Source organism: Myotis davidii, unplaced genomic scaffold, assembly GCF_000327345.1.
Source record: "Myotis davidii unplaced genomic scaffold, ASM32734v1 scaffold1115, whole genome shotgun sequence".
NCBI lineage: Eukaryota > Metazoa > Chordata > Mammalia > Chiroptera > Vespertilionidae > Myotis > Myotis davidii.
The window spans coordinates 196,559-213,380 of NW_006287910.1; the positions used below are offsets into that span (position 1 = coordinate 196,559).

Genomic DNA, 16,822 nt, shown 5'->3' on the forward strand with positions numbered 1-16,822 from the left:
GAGGAATCTTTTCGTAAGGAAGCTGTATCTGTGGCCAAGGTAAATAGCATTATGTGATCAATTTCTGAGGGAATCTGCTGTCATTTAACTTTGCACTTTAATGTAATGTAAAATTTACTGTAATTGGACTTGATACGTGCTCGTCAGGTTCATAACAAGTGCATCCAAATATAAATAATGTATGGTCACCACATTTGTGATTCTTTGAAAAGGAGAAAGAGATTTGATAGTTATTTTTCTGGTAGCCCCATCAAAACCACCCAAATGCAGCCGTGTTATCCTTTCTCATCCACTTAATAAAACTCCCAGAGAGCAATCTAGAGACTCATCTACACAGCAGCAGTAGGTGAACTGCAGATTCAGTGGCCAAGACTCCCACTTCCACTTTGAAAATAACCCGTCAGGGAAATAATGCCCAGAGATTTTGAAGAATTTCAGTAAATTTCTAGGAAAAACAGAAGGCTTCAATTTTCAAACACTTTGCAACCTATGCTAATAGGTATTTTGGTTACACTTTATGGTATTTAAGAGTAGTTGTTTCTTTTTTGTTTCTTGATCATACCTTATTTTGGGTATCAACAAACCTTTCCCGGAAGGGGCCAGTTTGTAAAGACTTAAGTTTTGTGGGCCATGAGGTCTGTCAGTTCTTCAACTCTGCTGTCCTAGCATGAAAGTAGCCATAGGCAATGCATGAACCGTGGGCATGGCTATGTCTCAAATAGGCCCAGCCCTGGCCGCTGTGGCTCAGTTGGCTGAGCATCATCCAGTGCACCATCAGGTCGCCAGTTCGATTCCTGGTCAGGGCACATGCCCAGGTTTTGGGTTCGGTTCCCAGTCACAGTGCATACGGGAGGCAACCAATCAGTGTTCCTCTCTCATATCAGTGTTGCTCTCTTCCTCTCTCTAAAAAGCAATGAAAACATATTTCTTAAAAATAGGCCCAGGATTTAGCCCAGACCATAGTTTACTGACCTCTGCTTTATTTGAATAATCTCCATTCATGGAGGTTCAAAGTATTCCTGAAAACATTGTCATTTTGCTTTCTATATTGTTTGTCTCTTAATTGCATTAAAAAAAGTTAGGAAATTAAACTGAGACCAGAAATACATAGCTGTTGAAACTCTAGAAAATATTTGAAAAATATTCGTCTCTTTAGGTTCCATGTCGCAGTAAACTCGTTTTTGGAGCAGCACAAACCTGAAGTTGTAGAAATTCATGTTTCTATGACGCCTGCCATGCTTGCCATTCAGACTGCTATCCTGGACATTTTAAATGCATGCCTGAAGGAACTAAAATGCCATAACCCATCGCTGGAAGTCGAAGATTTGTCTTTAGAAAATGCCATTGGAAAGCCCTTTGACAAGGTACTCTGTTTCTTTCCTTTTGAAGCACAGTTTGTTATGTTATAATTTTAAAGAATGCCAGTTATTTTAATATTTGCAGTGTTCTTCATAGGAATTTGCTGTTGTTTTTAATTAGATTGGAGGTGATTTAAAGTACAGATAGCTTCTTTGGTTTACTACATTTGTAGTAAAATATGTGAATTGGCATATAAGCACAATTCTGATCTTGCAGTGATTATCTCATTTTAAATATAATTAAGAGGAGCATACATAACCTGTTTGCTCTTAAATGACAGCATTAGGATATCTACAGGTAGAAGAGTTTTACATAAGACTGCTTCAGAATGTATAATCTCTTGTTTAGAGTAAGAATAATTTGGATGAGTTTTCATTAGTGAGGAATGTGAAATTTGTTGCCTTAAAGTTACATTCTGAATTGAGAAAATGGTAAGACTTTAGTCCAACGGTTTTTTTTTCCTAATTTTTTCATCATAGGTTAATATTAATACATATAGGTAAATGTCTGAGACTGAATTGTAGATCCGTAAAATGCTCACTTTTTAAGGATTCCAGGCACCTTTTTTTTTTCATATTTTGGTAGACTAAGTTCCTTTCTTTAAAACTCTAAGTCAGTTTCTTTGTCACTGGAAGTAATACCGAGTAGTTATAAAAAAGGGAAAATTTTAATCCTTGTATCTTTGATTCTCAAAAAAAATTGCATCTTTTACTGTGAAGTAATGATACATAAAATGAATTTCCTCTGTTATTAAAGTAAAGCTTATTATAATTTAGTGTGTGGTGAAACCACACACACACACACACCTTCACATTCTTTTAATAGAATGTCTATATCCTAGAAAAACAACACATAGTCTAATATGTTTTGCACTAAATTTCTGTTTAACATCCCCTGGCTAGTAATAGTCAAAGTATTGTTTTAGGTATTCTTTTAGTAACCAAACTAAATATAGCTATAACATGCATCTTGTTAGAAAATTTAACTTTTATAGATGATCTTACAAAAGAGACAGGCATTACATGTCCCAGTTTGTCTAGAACAGTTCCAGTATTTGCCGGTTGTTATGGAATAATTATTAATAGTATCATTTCATTTTTACAAGAATCCTAGTTTGGACAATAATTTTGTTAGGTAAAATGCCATGTAGTGATACTGCTTCCATGTGATGCTGCCAGTATTATCCTTTTTAGTTACAGAGTCAGTTTATGAAGGAAATAGTCATGTATATAGTTGTGGTTATGTAGATATCTGCATTGTGTTTACAGTACATGAAGTTGTTGTGTGTTTTAGGCAACTTTTTATTATCTTAAAAAGCAATCAAGCCCGGCTGGTGTGGCTCAGTGGTTGAGCATTGACCTATGAACCAGAAGGTCACGGTTCGATTCCTGGTTAGGGCATACACCCAGATTGTGGGCTCGATCCCCAGTGTGGGGTGAGCAGGAGGCAGCCGATCAATGATTCTCTCTCATCATTGATGTTTCTATCTCTCTCTCCCTCTCCCTTCTCGAAATCAATAAAAAGAATTTTTAAAAAAATATTCAAATTTAGTCAGTTTGTTAATTTAACAATTTAGTCAATTTAACAGTTTAGTCAGTAACTTAACACTATTTGCCCATCCATGAAACACACTTAAAAAAAAAAAGCTAAGATCTTTTGCACCAACAAATTAAGGTAAATTATTTAATTTAATGTTAGGTAGTTTCCCTGGTTTATGCCCTCTGCTCCACTGTCCAACTGGACCCCACAACTTTATCAGTCCAGAACAGAGTCACAGCTGAACTTGGCAGACATTGAATGTCTGAGCTACATGCTTTGACTCTTCCTAAAAATAAATCATTGATTATCTGATGTTTATCAGGCCTTTTCTCTTCTGACTATAACTGTACATATGGACAATTATGAATTGACTCTATCTGATTGTAAAGATTCTACTGATGAAGCATTCTGCATTGTATTTGAAAAATTAAACATTTTTAGAATCTTATGAACTGAAATTTCTATCCACTTCCTTGGAAGATAATATTGTGGATATTTTTATTGTGATAAAATATACATAAATCATTTTAACCATTTTTTAGGTATACAGGGGATGATATTTTTGAAAGTATAATCTGTATTAATAATAGCTATATGGAGCATATTCTAGCAATACTAAATCTTATTCTTGTTTTAGACAATCCGCCATTATCTGGATCCTTTGTGGCACCAACTTGGAGCCAAGACAAAATCCTTGGTTCAGGATTTGAAGATACTACGAACTTTACTGCAATATCTCTCTCAGTATGATTGTATCACATTTCTTAATCTTCTGGAATCCCTGCGTGCAACAGAGAAGGCTTTTGGTCAAAATTCAGGTGGGAGATAAAAATACTAATATTCTCCTCGGAGCTGATTTGAGTATAGTTCTGGGTTTCGTGGAGGAATCAGGTGTGGGGAGTGCTATATTTACCTACATGATATATTCAGGCTTCAAATTACATTTTACATTCCTAGCGCAAGGATATAGGTTTTATTGATAGCTAATGTTCCCGCCTACTTAACTTCTGTTCTTTATAGTAATAAATATTCATATCCATTCTGGGCAATTTTATTTCTAGAAAAAAAATCTGTATAATACAAGCAGTTCCCAACCTAGAAATAGCTTGCATTCTGGAAGGTTAGTTGTTAAGAATTTAAAATTCATTTTCCCTGCAGAAACAGTAAGACAGTATGGGGTTTCATCAGCTAGAGTGCTGAAGACCAAAGATGAGATATTTGTAAGGAAACATAGCATCACATATGCCTGGGCACTGTCTTGCTTTGCTGTCAGTCACATCCTTCCCTCACTCTTGTGGCCTAGGCTGGTGATTTTCAAAGTATGGCCCATGGGCCCCTGAGGCCAAGACTTAATAGGATTCATAATTTTTACTGCTTCATCAGGGACCTTCTTGAGTGATAAACGGCAAATGCATTGAAATGAAGAATACACTGATGGTTAGTACACTTTGGTTCCACTGCCTTGATGGTGCTGAGGCACCAGCAGTGTTACGTACTAACGCTGTTGCACCATCATAGGAAATGTCAATGCAGGGGGAAAAAGTCAAATAATGAGTTAGTATTATTATGAGAAAAGTTGTGTTATTATGAAGATAAACCCCATGAAAATATGTTGGGGTCCCCCAAGAGCCTATAGGCCACACTTTGAAAACCACTGGTCTGACCAAACCGTGACAGAGGCCACAGGTTCAGAGAAGAACTAGATGGCAGCCAGGTGTATATATAGATCATGGGACCATGAGAGATTCTTTAAAATTTGAAGGTGTTTGTTTTTTTTTTAACTCTTTATATTAGGTTGGCTGTTTCTTGACTCCAGCACCTCGATGTTTGTAAATGCTCGAGCAAGGGTTTATCGTGTTCCAGATGCCAAAATGAGTAAAAAAGGCAAAATGTCCGAAAAAGTGGAGATTAAAGAAGAGCAAGGTATCTTGTAGGCTTAAGTCTTTAAATGTGCCTTTTATTTCAGTATTTGGTGTGGAATTGCTTATCAAGTTACACTGAAATTTTAAATCCTTTTTGGCCATGTGAAAATGTGTACCTGTCTGTTAAGTGTAGGTTATATGTAACATATGTAATGTATGTTAAAACTATTCACCACGGCAAAAAACGAACAAAAGAAAAACGTATTCACCATGGCAAATCCTTAGAATCCATAATCAAGGAGTTCCAAGTAACAAATGCCAAGTATCAATCGAGTATATTCTTACTGCTGCAAAAGAAGTATAGATTTTTATTTTAACTTCAGAGTAATTACTAGTTGGGGCACTTAAAGTCTTAGTGGAACATTTTAACATCCCTTTAGTTTTTAGAGAACATAAATGTACTAGAATGAGGCAAATATATATTTTATTCCAATATAATTAATATCATTAAGTTTTTAAAATTAAATTTATTGGGGTAATATTGGTTAATAATATATAAGTTTCAGGTGTACAATTTCATAATACATAATCTGTATACTGCATTGTGTAGTCTCCTTTCATCGCCATATATTTGACCTCTTGTCCCTCTGATAACCACCATACTGTTGTCGGTGTCTATAAGTTTATTTATTTGTTTGTTCATTTGTTGTTTTCTCTTTTATATCCCACATGTGAGTGAAATCATATGATTCTTGTCCTTTTCCATCTGACTTATTTTACTGACATGATACTCTCAACCTACACCAAACTAAAAAGTTTCTGCACAGAAGAAGCCAACCGAACAAAAAGGCAACCAACTGAATGGGAAAAGATATTTGCAAACAATATCTTTGATAAGGGGCTAATATCCAAAATATGTAAAGAACTCATACAGCTCAACAACAAAAATCATTGGTTTCTTAAGGCATGGGATAAAGTTACTGCTTACTTTCTGGTTCAAAGATCTCTTTTAAAACTGAAACATATTAGTGTTGTGAAATAAAAATTTGACTGTGTCTAATTCTATTTTATGTTCAGGATTGTGAAAATCATGGGGATTTTAGAAACAGTGAATACTGTTCCTTTCTACTGATTTTTTTTTTGTATAGCAGGTCATATATAGCATCACAATTGACAGCTAACACAGACTTATCTCTTATTAGTGACCTTGAATATCACTTTCTATCAAGGCATTATGAAATGTTGGTTTGAAGTGCCTTTGATTTAAACCACAAGGAGACTTCTTTCAAGGAAACAGATTCTCCCTGGCATTATGGAGGAAGCTCAAAGGAATGGGCATATGGAGTGATGCTTATGTTATCTATTGATTTGAAAATCTTCAGAATACTTTGTGGGTAAAAATTATCACATAGAATGAGATTATCTTTTATTTCTATCCAGAAACAAAAAAGGAACTGGTCCTGGAAAGCAACCCAAAGTGGGAAGCACTGACTGAAGTACTGAAAGAAATTGAAGCAGAAAATTCGGAGAGTGAAGCCCTTGGTGGTCCAGGTAGGAAAAGGAAGATGCTGACATCTGCTTTCAAAATCAGGGCAATGAGTCTTTTTTATTAGCCCTTTAAAAATAGCTTACTACTTTGTTTATAAAATGTAGGAGAATAACTGCCAAATGAACACAGAAATCTAGCAGCAGCCCCCTATCTGTATGACTTTCTCCAGGTTAAGTCACTATGTATTCATGAAAGCAGGTTCTTTTACTGTTTGGGTTCCCAGGAATTCTAGTAAAAGACACAGCTAATCTCCACATATATATTTACCAGGCTTGAAATCTGGAATCCCCAAGGAGCAAGCTAAGGGGTCTTATGTTTTATTTCCTCAGCAAGTATCTTCTCAGGGAAGCCTAAACTATTATATAGAGTGACATTGACTTAGCCTTACAAAAATTCCAACTTTTAGGGCTGCTTTCTTCAAACATGAGTATACTAGATTAACATAGACTAAGCCTGACCTAAATTAAAAAAATAAAACCAAACAGAAAATAAAAGAAAACTAGATTTTTAAACTAATTGAGTCTTTGAAATCCTGCAAAGCAATAAAGGCAAGCATACAATCCTTTTATTAGTAAATGTGTTGGTGATATTATCCCAGACCAAAGTCACACATGCTCAACTAGAAAAATAAAAAATATACAGAAAAAAGAGAAGGCAAAAAATTGTGTCTGGCAGCCATGTTATTAACATTGGCCTTTATTAACAAAATTAACTTTGGCACAATTCCTTCTAGCCTTCTTTTCCTGTATCTTCTATTTCACATTGATAAAGTCATATGTAAATGAAATTTCTGGATATAGAATTGATGAGTCAAATGACACTAACATTTTTAAAGTTCTTGAAACATATTACCACATTGATTTACAAAAAGTTTTTATCAACTTTCATTTCTTCTAGCAGTATAAGAGTTTATTTCTTTTTCACTTAGGTAACAATGACTAGAGAGTCTATCTATTTGTGTGTATATGTGCACGTCCTATATAATAAAAGGCTAATGTGCAAATCAACCGAACAGCCGAACGACCAGTCACTATGACGTGCACTGACCACCAGGGGGAGCGTCGCTCAATGCAGGAGCTGTCCCCTGGTGGTCTGTGCGCTCCCACAGGGGAAGCGTCGCTCAGCCAGAAGCTAGGCTCGCCAGTGGGCTTAAGGCTGGTGAATGAAGAAGCAGTGGCAGGAACCTCTCCCACCTCCGTGGCATCGCTAAGGACCCCTTGGGGGTCCCGGACTGGCACAGGCTGGATTGAGGGAAGCCCCCCCCCCACCCCTTCCCCAGTGCACGAATGTCCTGTACCAGGCCTCTAGTGCAGGTATAATTTATCAATTTGATTGGAGAAAAATGTTATCTTGTTTTACGTTTTGATGTTCGATAGGTTCAGTATTTTCTCAAATGCATTTCCTTTTTTGTCTTAGTTTTCTTTGCCAACTTAGGCTATGTCCTTATTTATATCATCTTTTACCCAGTAAAGATACTAACATTTATCATTGTTGCATAACGTTCTTTTTTTCTCTTGTTTTTTAATGCACAGTGTTTTATTCTTATAGAGTCGGTCTTAACTTATAGATATCGATCTTCCTGAGATTTTTTTCTGTTGCTTTTAAGCCTAGAAAACCGTCTGTAGCCAGACAGATGAAAAAGAGTCACCTTTTTAAAAATAATTTAATATTTAACATTTGACTCTGTAATCCACTTGGAATTTATTTTGGTGTATAAGATTCTCTGGGAATTATTAATTAATAAGAGATTTTTTAAAGCCACCATTATACATTAATCTTTCATAAGATTAAATATTTCTGGCTTCAACTTAAAGTTTTACATGATCCTGCATCTAAGACCCTTTTTAAACAAATTATAAATGTTCTGTCTTTAGCACCAAGAGATAAAATGTGTCTTCCTTGTGAGGAAAGGGGTGAGGGGGCCCATAGGGAATAGTGACGTAATATTGTTTTCTAATTTTAGGTCAAGTACTTATTTGTGCAAGTGATGACCGAACGTGTTCCCAGCTAAGAGAGTATATCACCATGGGAGCAGAGGCCTTCTTGCTGAGACTCTACAGGAAAGCCTTTGAGAAGGAGAGCAAGGCTGAGGATGTGTGGGTGGCTTTCAGAAAGGAGGATGGTGCAAAGAGAACTGTGAAATCTAACAAAAGACCCAAAGACCCCCAAAACAAGGAAAGAGCTCCTGCCAAAGAACGAGCTCTCAAAAAGAAGAAACAAAAGTTAACCTTAACTCAGATGATGGAGAAACCTGAAGAACTTGAAGAGGAAGGGGATAGCAAAGAGGGATACCCTAGAGACTTATGCAGCAGCCCAGAGAGCTGCTTAGAAGAAATCAAGCAGGAGGAGTTTGATTTAAACTTGTCATCGGATGCCGCTTATGGAATTCTGAAAGACCCCCTCATCATCATCCACCCACTTCTGGGTTGTAGCGACCCCTATGCCCTGACGAGGGTACTCCACGAAGTGGAGCCAAGATACGTGGTTCTGTATGACGCAGAGCTAACATTCGTGCGTCAGCTCGAAATTTACCGGGCAAGTAGGCCCGGGAAACCGCTCAGGCAAGTTATAAAGAGTGTGGAGTGTGAACTGCATCTGTAAGGCTTCACATTCACAGTTCTTTAGGATTTAGCACCGAAACTATCCCCTGTCACATGTGGGTTTTCTTATCTTTCACGTTCTGTCGTTATGTGTTGGTTACATTTCTGAAACCTTATTTTGCTTTCTGATGAATCTGGGAGCGTGCATAGGAAGGATAGCCAATGTAGCATAACAGCGAATCCAGGGGACTGTTCGTGATCTCATTACTTGCTGCTCTGTTGTTATGTTCCATATTCTTTATGCTCTCGTTTGTACCTTATGGGGGTGCTCTATCTGAACAAGTCTAGGAAATTTATATCCTGACTTCTCCCCAAAATTAATGTCATTATGACTCAGCTAAATAATTTCAATCTTCTAAAATGTCTTTCTTATAAATTTTAAGAAGTGACTCTGAGTTACATTCACATAAAACTAAAGTATTTGAGGAATTATTGTGCCAAGTTTTCTCGAGTTTCAAGAAATAATCAGGTGAACAATCTACAGAAATATCAGATGAGAAAATGATGCCTCCCAAAGAATATAGTGTTCCGGCTCTCCAGTTATCTGAGGGGAAATAAACAACAAAATTAATATCCTGAACACAGTCTGAACCACAAAACAGAGCCAAAGAAATTTTTCCTAGCAGTTTAACGAATGCAGCCTTTCAGAGTAGAGATGAATGGAGGAAGTGGATCAGAAATAATGCAGAATGAAGAGATGAGAACGAAGCTGGTAAAATAATTACAGGCTGGTAAATTTTTGATACTTTGCTATTGATCAACTTTGTAGATGGCTTGTCTCTTCTTTGTTGCCTGAGAATAAAATAGTGTGATATTTGCAAACAAAATGTCAGAATCAGAAGGAACCTGGGAATTCAGCTGCTCACTGTGTCAGTGGGAAGTGGAAGCCCACAAATGGCGAACGACTTCCCTCAGCCACGTGGCACATTCATGGAAGAGCTAAGGTCTCTGGACTCACTGTCCAGCGGTCTCTTCCCTGTTCACACTTCAAAGAATCTAGGAGGGTGACGTCTAAAAGAAAAATCGAGGGCTGCAAAAGGGAAATATCTCTGATAGAAGGTGCAGGAAAGGGACAGAAACGGTGCTTAATTCATCTTCATAGCAATAAGCAAGGTAGAAAAGCAGACCTTTTCTAAAAGAAAAGCATATATCAAGTTATTCCTTGAGGAGCCTGTTGTAACCCACATGTCTTCAGTGTCTGTGTGCTTATGTAAAATGTGCGATGACTCAGCGCTGTTAAGACATGAAGAAGAAAGAACTGAGAAATTGCTTGTGAAGATAAAGTTCATATAGATTTCATTTGTTTATTTCTCACTAATATGCACTTTCATAAGCTGCTTTTTACAACGACTGCCCAACTTCTTAAATGCTTGTTTGGCAAAGATGCAAAGAAACATTGAAAATAGAGAAGCCACTGAGATTTTGTGTTTTCTGGTTTGTTTGTAGTTATAAGGAAAGAATTATTCTATCCCTCCCGTTCTATTTCACTGTTTACCTAAACTCTGTTCTTCCTTTGGCAAAAGAAAAGGACCCATGTGGCAGTGAGACCTTTAACATGTGGGGTTCAGGCAGCTGAATTTCAGTATGATGAATGGAACTTGTATCCTTAGTCCAATATTTACTATTTGAGCACTTCAGGTTGCTTATTTCAAATACTATGCTCTTCCTTTCAGGGATTACAATCTAAAAGAGTTCTGTCCTCACTTGCAGGGTTTACTTTCTCATATACGGAGGTTCGACCGAGGAACAACGCTATCTCACTGCTTTGCGGAAGGAAAAGGAAGCTTTTGAAAAACTCATCAGGTAATGCATAGACAGTCGGAAAGCACGGACTCTATTGGCAAGGCTTCTCTGGGCGGGCCAGTGTCTAAAAGCCCTCTGGGAGGATGGAGAGGAGAAGAGGTTGGGGAGGATCACATGTAGGTAAACCCATCACCAATTGCTTTTCAGTGCTTTCATAGGATATTAGAAATGTGCCTGTAAAGATATATAACTGAAACACTGCTTTTCTAAGATATATGTTCTTAAAACTCTCTCTTCCTCTCCCCATGCACAAGATTTCTCCCATTCCTTTGAACTATGATTTCTTTAAAATCCCTGTACAATTTGCATTGTCTGTGGTGCGTGACTGCTTGACTATTTACTGGGAAATACTTTTTACATCCAGGTCAGTTTAGATCAGTAGATCGCTCTGGGAAAATATTTTTGAAAAGGTATGATCTTTATCTGAACAGAAGTGTATGCTTTTGAGAACAAGTGTCCTACATCTCGTCCTCCGAGTGTTCTACATCTAAATAGAAAAGGCTTCTTAGTTTAATATGAGGAAAATGTTTCTCAGTGAGATATTCACACACTGGATGGTGCCGGGGTTCATGTCCCAGCATCAAGAGGGTTCAGGAATCTGGAAAAGGCTGCGCATAGATGACATAGGAATCCAGAGACTATTAAAGAGCCCGGAGACGAGATATCATTTTGAAAGGCATTGGGGGTCAGAGGACCTTCAGCTAAAGGAACTGAAGACTTCCTCCTTGTCTAGGACCCTTGCTTTTATTAACATGATTTGTCCTAAGGCAAGGTGAAGATAATACACTTCAAAGGGTACAGAAGCATTGTCAGTTTGGGGAATAGCCTACGGCTGTACAGGTGTTTGGCCAATAGGAGGCAATAACATGTAGATTAAGATGCCCTTTAACTGTCTGGTAGCCACAATCAGTTTCCTATTCAGGTTTGGGGAAATGCCTTTAGCCATTCCCAACAGGTGACTACATGTGTCACTCAACCCTGTTGAGTTCCCAAGTTTCATCTCTTGAAATTATGACATGCTGGGATTGGTTCCCGGCAGGATGGCTACCTCTCACCCCTGGTAATGTTTGAGAAATCTGATAACCTCCCACCAGGGACATTGTGAAGGAGATCACAGCTTAGTGAGGGAAAATGGATCAAATGATCCCATTAAGGGCCTCAGAAGCCAGGGCAGGGCTGGACAGGGCATCTTGGAGTTGAGGCAGAGAAAAGGTTAGACCAGAAGAGACTATGACCTGAGCTGAGAATGGCGGCTATGCCCATCTTCCAGGCCTCTGACATTGGCAGTGTATCAATGGCAATGAGAAGGCAAAGACCCTTTTTAGTGGTAGCTAGCCTGCCAGGGCCCTGGGCAAAATTTCAGAGTCGACAGCCATCCTCCAACACTAGCTGTGGACTCTCAGTATATGCATAAACTCTACAGACCCAGTTTGTCCAGGGGTGTTGAGTGAATCAGTGCCATGGAGTCCCTATGGAGGGGCTCAGCATACCACATGGATCTATCTTTCCCCTCCTCTGTGATTGTGATGTGCCTTATTCATGGAGTCTTCCAGCTTCTAGTCATACAATTATTAGTCAGTCCTTTCAGCCTATGGAAATATATTTTCTATTAACATGTTTTGTGGAATGGTTTATATGGTATGTGTTTGGGGGGTTGCACGTTTTTTGAAGAAGGTATTATAACAAACAAGGTATTATATAGGCTATCTGTTCTTGGTCCAAAGTTTTTAGTGCGTCTCTGTGTCTTCTATATCTTTACTTGCCCAAGATTCAGTCAACAGATATTTATTGAGCATCTATTACGTGCCAAGCCCTGTGCTTATATTAAAGTGCTTAAGTTACAGCAATGGTGCAGAAAATGTCTCTGCCCTCCAAGAACTTGTCCTCTAGTAGAAAAGACAGACATTAAATAATTAAGCAGTCAGTGAATATTATAATAAATTGACACGTGCAGAGTGTTACAGTCTATGAAGGTAAAAGAGATGGGTGTAACAAGAGAGTGTGTCAAAGAGATCTAACCCAGTGTTAGACTAGGGACATCCTCACTGCAGAAGTGATCTTTAAGCTGATACATGAATGTGTGCTAGTTGCTAGGTAGACGAGGTGGACAAGGGGGTTGTGTTGACCAAGGGTGTATACGAAGGTTCAAAGGTGCTAGAAGGCTGTTGAAAGATTTAAGACTTGACTCCAAAGACAATGAGACACCATTGAAGAGTTCTAAGTATACCATTGAAGGCTCCCTCTGGCATCACACTGAGGAATGGATGGAGCAGGGAAGGTAGTCAGAAAGCTATTGCAATTGTCTGAGAAGGAGGTAGCCAAGATCCAGTTGATGAGGAGAGAGGAACAGATTTAAGAGAGATTTAGGAGATGGAGTCAGAAAACTGGTGATCCTGGATGTGGGCTGGTACCTGCTAAACATTCCTTCATTCTTTTTAAAACATCCCTTGCTTACAGTTTCTGTGATTAAAGTAAGTGCCACCACGTTACAAATGAGCACATAAAGCTAAAACATTCAGATTAGGTTACTCACTTTGGTCTTCCTGTTGAGGATCCCCAAGACTACCCTAAGGCTCAGTGATTCACTAGAAGGACCCACAGGTATCTCACACGGTTACGGTTTATTACAGCAGGATACCGATGAAAATCAGCCACAGGAAAGAGCACCTGGGGAAAGCCCAGGCAGATCCAGGCATAGGCTTCTGGGTGTCCTCTCCCCGAGGAGTCACACAGCCGAGCTTAGTTCCCCAGCAGCAGTGCATGGCGGCTCACGCAGTGCTATCCACAGGGCGCCCAGCTGAGCATCTTTATTGAGGTTCAGTCACACAGACACAGAGTACCAACCTGACAGCCTCTACCCCTGAAGCAAAAACACATGTTAGCATAAAGCATCTGATCCAACTGGTGCTGTGTGGCCCCAGGCCTCAGATGTACAGAAACCAGGCAGAATGCTGCAGGGGCTCAGAGCTCATCTCCCAGAAGCTGGCCACGGGCCAGTCCCCAGGAGACAGGCCTTTCTTAGGAATGTGCAGGGGTAGAGCAGCCCGAGCCTGCTGAGTTAACACTTCCTGCCCAGTGCTGTCCCCTGAGGAGCCCAGTCGGTGTGGGGAGGAAGGTACTAAGGAGGTGAGTTTTTATGCTCCAGGCTTCCTTCATGAGGCTGCCTCTTCTCTGGTACAGCAGGGAGAAGAGTACTTTAGCAGATTGTAACACGGTATTGGGGGGCCCCAGGTCCTTCCTGGTTCATGTAAGTAGTTCTGTAGATCAGAGGGCTCGGTGATGAGGTGTGGATAAGCCTGGCGCTTACTGGAAATCTTACTCAGCAGAACCCAGAATGTGGATTGTCTCCTACATTTCAATCTATACAGTAGTCTCCATAGCAGATGTTAATGTAATTTTTATCTAAGGTCTGGCATAATTTTCTAAACTCTCTCAATGGTGATTGTCTACTTATTATAAATTAGATCTTCCCATATTAAATAGCAATCAGAAGGTCATACTACTTAGAGTCTTAAAATACTTTCTCAGAAAACCTGGGGAATTTGAGAAGTGTTTGTTTTGAAAAGCAAAATATATGTGAGGTGCATTGCTGAAAGAGCATTTGCACTGAACCTGTACTTGGAGAAAAATTTAATGTCAGAGTCAGATAATGTGCCTTTGCCAGGACCTCCTTCATGGGTGATGTAAGAATAAAAGCAGTACGACTATTTAAAATAGCCAGAGAAGAACGAATCAAGCAAGCGAGCTGGTGATGAAAAGATTGTTTAATGGGACTGAAGATGAGTAGATTACAGATGAGTAAAGAGAAAAAAGATTGCACTTCTAAGTGTTTATAATAAAGTGCTCCCTGGATCGGAAAATTAGTAATAACATTCTGAGTACACATAGTTTTGGAAAGGTCACTGCTTTTCACAGGAAGGGGCAAGATTATCTGAAATGTTACAACTAGAAAATATGATCACAAAATGGGTTAGCATGAGGGCTTGAGTAAAGGCCCATTGGCAGAGACCAGTTCAGCGCCTCCTCCCTATATTGTCATGTACAAGCAATTCACGCATCATTGAAGATGTTGAAGAGAAAATAAGAAACTTCAGTATTTTAGATTAAATGGAAGTAGGAATCTGAATTTTTAAATTATTTTGTGTCTGTCACAGAGAGTACTTGAATAATTATGTAAATGCTGAAAGCAAGGGACTGAATATAATTATGGCAGATTTCTGTTAAATTAATTGGAGAAGACAATATTTTCTTCACAGCTGTGGTTTTAGGAGCATATTTTTTCTCAGACCCAGTTTGCAGTTATGTTATAACATTTAATGGTAAACTAGCTGTTTTATTTAATAGTATTGATTGAAACAGTTGTGGAATCACTTAAAAGTAATCTTCAGTTTTTTAGAATAATCATGGATAATTAGGGGATAAGGTTATCACATTATCAGAAAAGTACACTTAGGTCTGGCCAGTATGACTCAGTTGATTGGACGTTGTCCTGTGCACCAAAAGGTGGCTGGTTCGATTCCCTGTTCGGGCACATGCTCGGGGCATGCAGGAGGCAGCCCATCTCTGTTTGTCTTTCATCGATGTTTCTCTCCCTCTTCCTTCCTCACTCTCTAAAATCAATAAAAACAGATTAAACAAAGAAAAGTGCACTTATAATAACAGCTAACCTTTTTTATAGTACTAACTATGTGACAGGCCCTGTTCTGAGTGCCTTACATAGAATGTGTAATCCTTGTAACAGTTTTTTGAGCTGGGTTTTATTATCACCATTTTACAGATGAAATCGAGACACTGAGCCATTAAATGACTTGCCTAAGACCACACAGACAGTAATTTCAAAAAGTGATTTCAAATCCAGGAAATAAGGATTCTCCAGAGTCTGCACTGCACCATGCTGTCCCGCCACGCACAGATCACAAATCCATCAGGAGATGGGAGTGCTCCCAGGTGTGATGTGCAGCGTAGCCAGTGTAAAGAATAGAAAAAAAGAGAGAAAATCCTCAATGTTAACCCAAATGTGAAAGAAAAAGAAATTTAAGAGCAATAATTTTTTTTGAATGATTGGTCCTTTGTCCTCAACTAGAGTCTAGTACAGTGATGGTGAACCTTTTGAGCTCGGCGTGTCAGCATTTTGAAAAACCCTAACTTAACTCTGGTGCCGTGTCACATACAGAAATGTTTTGATATTTGCAACCATAGTAAAACAAAGACTTATATTTTAGATATTTATTTTATATATTTAAATGCCATTTAACAAAGAAAAATCAACCAAAAAAATGAGTTCGCGTGTCACCTCTGACACGCGTGTCACCTCTGACACGTGTGTCATAGGTTCGCCATCACTGGTCTAGTAGATATAATGGAACATAATTAGCGGCTGCCAGAGCCATTGTCATTGCAAAGAATTTTCCAGCAGGCAACACCTGGTGCTGGTGTTGAGGATAAGGAGGAAAAATTGAACCGGAACTGCTGTCCAACACCTTGTGTCTAAAATGGTGTACTGATTATAACTGTGCGTTTGTATGTCATTTCAAATAGAATGGAAATTAAAATGATAATATCTGTTGTTCAGTGGTATCATTTAGTGGTCCCTGCTCTAAAATCTCCTCTGTCATCTGGAGTGGTTGGAGAATGGGTCCATCTGGTTTCATTTCCTTCCGTTTGGAAAGTCTTTGCTGTTTAACCCTTGTTGAAATTATTAGTTAATACTGAAGATTCCTCTTCTGTTTCACCTCACTTTAGTCTCTTTTAGTGCAGTTTTTTCCATGTCCCCACATCTCTCATGGTTGCTTTGTTTCCTCAACTCAGTTGCAAGCCCTACCGGGAAGAGAACAGCCTTATTCTTCTTGTCTGTCATATCTTGTACTAATTGGACACAAACAGCACTTGCTGTTTCAAGGCCCTGGCCAGTTTGGCTCAGTGGATAGAGTGTTGGCCTCCAGACTGAGGGGTCCTAGCTTTGATTCCAGTCAAGAACACATGCCCGGGTTGTGGGCTCAATCCCCAGTAGGGGGCGTGCAGGAGGCAGCCGATCAATGAGTCTCATCATTGATGTTTCTATCTCTCCCTCTCCCTTCCTCTCTGAAAAAAAAAAACAAACAAAAAAAAAC

The 16,822-nt window shown here is 38.9% G+C and overlaps 1 protein-coding gene across 1 annotated transcript in view; it reads left to right on the forward strand.

Annotated features, from left to right (window-relative positions):
- Positions 1-16,822, forward strand: part of ERCC4 (excision repair cross-complementation group 4) — a 28,866-nt gene that overhangs the window by 5,245 nt on the left and 6,799 nt on the right. The window contains exons 4-10 of the mRNA XM_006759668.2: positions 1-39; positions 1,157-1,364; positions 3,536-3,716; positions 4,693-4,821; positions 6,201-6,311; positions 8,273-8,870; positions 10,620-10,712. Of these exons, the coding sequence (XP_006759731.1) occupies positions 1-39; positions 1,157-1,364; positions 3,536-3,716; positions 4,693-4,821; positions 6,201-6,311; positions 8,273-8,870; positions 10,620-10,712 (1,359 nt within the window). The remainder of the gene's footprint in view (positions 40-1,156; positions 1,365-3,535; positions 3,717-4,692; positions 4,822-6,200; positions 6,312-8,272; positions 8,871-10,619; positions 10,713-16,822) is intronic.